The sequence below is a fragment of the Otolemur garnettii genome, unplaced genomic scaffold (genome assembly GCF_000181295.1).
Source record: "Otolemur garnettii isolate 467f Iridium unplaced genomic scaffold, OtoGar3 scaffold00022, whole genome shotgun sequence".
NCBI lineage: Eukaryota > Metazoa > Chordata > Mammalia > Primates > Galagidae > Otolemur > Otolemur garnettii.
Window position 1 is genome coordinate 18,408,779 of NW_003852417.1, and position 3,706 is coordinate 18,412,484.

Below are 3,706 nucleotides of genomic sequence, written 5' to 3' on the forward strand. Positions count from 1 at the left end.
GTGATGCCATGGCACTCTACCCAGGGGGATAGCTTGAGGCTCTGTCTCAAAAAAAAAAAAAATTAAAATGTCTAAACACTAAAAGACACCCAGGAGGAGAGACAAAACAAGCCACAGGTTTAGACAACAGATATACAATGCAAATAACTTTAGAGGCTACCCACGCATAAGCAAAAGAACTCCTTCAAATCAGTAAGGAAGAGAAAATCTGATTTTGAAAACAAGTAAGGGATAGGAACTGGCAACTCACAGAAGAAATATAAATGGTCAACAAATAAATGAAATTAACACAATGAGATATCATTTCACATTCATCATGAGCCAAATTATGAAGTCAGGCAATTTTAAGTGTTGGAGAAGATGCTGAACAATGGGAACTCTAACTGATGGTGGGAATATAAATTGGTACAACCTCTTTGGAGAGCAATTTGGAAATTTTTAGCAAAGTTGAAGATATAACTCCTCTACGATTCAGCAATTCCATTCTAGGTATAGAACTTACCGAACTGATTACTACAATAGTGAAAAATCAACCATTCAAATGTCCATCAGTAAGAGATGAAAGATTCAAGGTAAATACAACAAAATGTTAGAATATGACAGAACTGGGTATCAGTTAACAATAACAATATCATAATTATTTACAGCTAACATTTATTAAGTGCTTAATATGTACCAGGCATAAATGTTCATATGAGGTACTATTTGTATCCTAATTTTGTTCATGAGAAATCTGAGATATAGGAAGGTTAAATAGCTTACCTAAGAGCAAATAAGAAGTAGAGAGGTAAGATGGTTTGACTCCAGAATTCCATTCTCTTTCTTTTTTATTGTTTTGAGACAGTCTTGCTCTGTTGCCCAGGCTAGATTATAGCAGGATGATCACAGCTCACTACAACCTCAAACTCCTGGGCTCAAATGATTCTCCTGCCTCAGCCTCCCAAGTAGTTGGGACTACAGGTGCAAACTACCCCACCTGGCTAATTAAAAAAAATTTTTTTGTTGGGGCAGCACCTGTGGCTCAAAGGAATAAGATGCTAGCCCCGTATGCTGGAGGTGGTGGGTTCAAACCCAGCCCTGGCCAAAAACAGAAAAAAAATTTTTTTTTAAAGAGATAGGGTCTCACTACATTGCCCAGTCTAATCTCAAACTCCTGACCTCAAGTGATCCTCCTGCTTTGGCCTCCCAAAGTGCTTTGATTATAGGTATAAGCCATCATGCCTGGCAACATCTATCTATTATTAAAATTATGAGAGTCTTACTCACCTATAGCAATAGTTTTAATATCAACAAGGTAAGCCAATTTCTTATTATCTTCCATTCCTCGCTGACATCTCTCATTAATACGGACACTGAAACATGAAGTGTAAGGTAAGGCAAAATGGGCTTAGGTAGTTAGGATGTTTATCAAGGACTGTGAAGTACCATACAGGATAAAGTTTTTTATTTTATTTATTTTTAGTTTTTAGTTTTTTGGGGAGAGAGTCTCACTTTGTCACCCTCAGTAGAGTGCTGTGGCATCACAGCTCAGAGCAACCTCAAACTCTTGGGTTCAAGTGATTCTCTTGTCTCTGTCTCCCAAGTAGCTGCAACTTCAGGTGCCTGCTACCACACCCGGCTATTTTTAGAGATGGGGTCTTGATTGCGATCAGACTGGTTTTGAACCTCTGAGCTCAGGCAATCCACCTGCCTCGGCCTTCCACAGTGTTAGGATTACAGGGGAGAGCCACCACACCCGGCCCTAATGTGAACTTTTTAGATTAATCCAAGGACACAGACTTTAGAATTCAAAAAGGAATTCTTTGGGGTTTTAATGATTTAGAGAATCTTGTGAGGTTACCTGATGAGGTGGGGGTTCATGAATTCAGTGCGTACAGAACCCAAGGTATCATTACTCCCATATTCTACCAGAGTTAGCTCTCCAGCATTGAAGATCATGCATACCTAGGAAAGAATGGGGCTGTTATATGGTGGGAAGGTTGCATGAAGAGTAAGAAAAATAGCAGAAGGAGGTGTATTGTCAGTTCTAGGAGATACCCACATTTCTTGTTCTGCTCCCCTGCCTATTTCATCCTCCCCCTTTCTTTATCTGCTGTCTTCCCATCTCTTTCCACTTGCCATCCTTCTGATACAGAAACTAAAAGGAGGCTTAGTAAGATGGTGATGGTGAAGGAAGCTTTACTCACATTTTCATTTTCAAAAAAATATTTCTCATTGCCAGATCCTTGCCAGGCTACCTATAAAAGGGGAGGGAGACATAAGAAGCAACATGGATCATTTTTTTTTCTTTTTTGAGACGGAGCCTCAAGCTGTCCCCCTGGGTAGAACACTGTGGCATCACAGCTCACAGCAACCTCCAACTCCTGGGCTCAAGCGAGTCTCTTGCCTCAGCCTCCCAAGTAGCTGGGACCACAGGCGCCCGACACAACGCCCGGCTATTTTTTGGTTGCAGCCATCATTGTTGTTTTGGCGGGCCTGGGCTAGATTCGAACCTGCCACCTTAGGTGTACGTGGCCGGCACCTTAGCCACTTGAGCCACAGGCGCCAAGCCAACATGGATCATTTTTTAAGATAACAGTTAAAGGATGACAGAGTGGGAGGCAGAGAAATAATATTTAGGGAGGCCTTTTTACTGTAAAAAAGAGGTGCTATGTCAGAATCTGCCCTAGTCCCTATGTTTTTGAGAGATAGCATAAAAACAGTCTAATTATGGTGATTGATACTCCAGTATGCTAAACCTCCTGGGTTTCCTTCCCTGAAACCAGGCCTCTTGCAACAGAATATTAGCACTTCCCATGGAGATCTTACCCCTAGGGACTATTGATCCCAAGAATTAGCAAGCTAAGAAACTATTTCCTCCACCCCCATCTTTAGTTCCTACCTCACTAAGGCGATTAGTATTCAGGTCTCCCAGCAGCAGCGTGTCTGATGTGTGGGCCACCAAGTAACGTTCCTTTCCCAGAATTTTCACCTCTTCTACTTCATAGCCATAGTGAGACTTCAGTACTACGCGAGTGCCAGATGATAGGTTCTTCACAATCACCTTGGTAAGGAACAAGTCTGAGCCCCTTTGGTTTGCCAGCTCAAAAGGAAGATGAGTGTGCTGTGTCCTTTGGCCTTATTTATTTATTTAGAGACAGAGTTTCATTCTTCTGCCTTAAGCTAGAGTACCATGGCCTCAGCCAACCTCATAGGAACCTCAAACTCCTGGGTTCAAGTGATCCTCCTGCCGTAGCCTCCAGAGTAGCTGGAACTACAGGTGCCCACCATAATGCCTGGCTAGTTTTTCTAGTTTTAGTTGAGAGGGGTCACTCTTGATCAGGCTGGTCGTGAACTCCTGAGCTCAAGTGATTCTCCCACCTTGGCCTCCCGGAGTGCTAGGATTACAGACATAAACATCATGCCTGGCCTCACCATCTTAACAGTGCTAAATAAAGCTCAAGGTTTTCCTCACCTGGCCTAGGATATTGTTGGTAATGAGAAAACCTTACACTTACATAGGTTTTACTATTTATGAAATACTTTTTTCTTTTTTATGAGACAAAGTCTCACTCTGTTGCTCTTGGTAGAGTGCCGTGGTGTCACAGCTTATAGCAGCCTCAAACTCTTGGGCTTAAGTGATTCTCTTGCCTTAGGCTCCCAAGTAGCTGGGACTACAGGTGCCCGCCACAACTCCTGGCAATTTTTTGGTTGCAGTTGTCGTTTT

At 42.3% G+C, this 3,706-nt stretch overlaps 1 protein-coding gene across 2 annotated transcripts in view; it reads right to left on the reverse strand.

Annotated features, from left to right (window-relative positions):
* The window catches only part of IFT172 (intraflagellar transport 172), a 47,489-nt gene that overhangs the window by 31,203 nt on the left and 12,580 nt on the right, over positions 1-3,706 (reverse strand). For both annotated transcript variants that reach the window (XR_002772670.1, XM_003787480.3), the window contains exons 11-14: positions 2,882-3,043; positions 2,187-2,237; positions 1,841-1,944; positions 1,267-1,352 (exon numbers count right to left, since the gene is read on the reverse strand). Coding sequence is in view for 1 of the 2 variants with exons in the window: in XM_003787480.3 (XP_003787528.1) it covers positions 1,267-1,352; positions 1,841-1,944; positions 2,187-2,237; positions 2,882-3,043 (403 nt within the window). In the remaining variant the exon portion in view is untranslated. The remainder of the gene's footprint in view (positions 1-1,266; positions 1,353-1,840; positions 1,945-2,186; positions 2,238-2,881; positions 3,044-3,706) is intronic.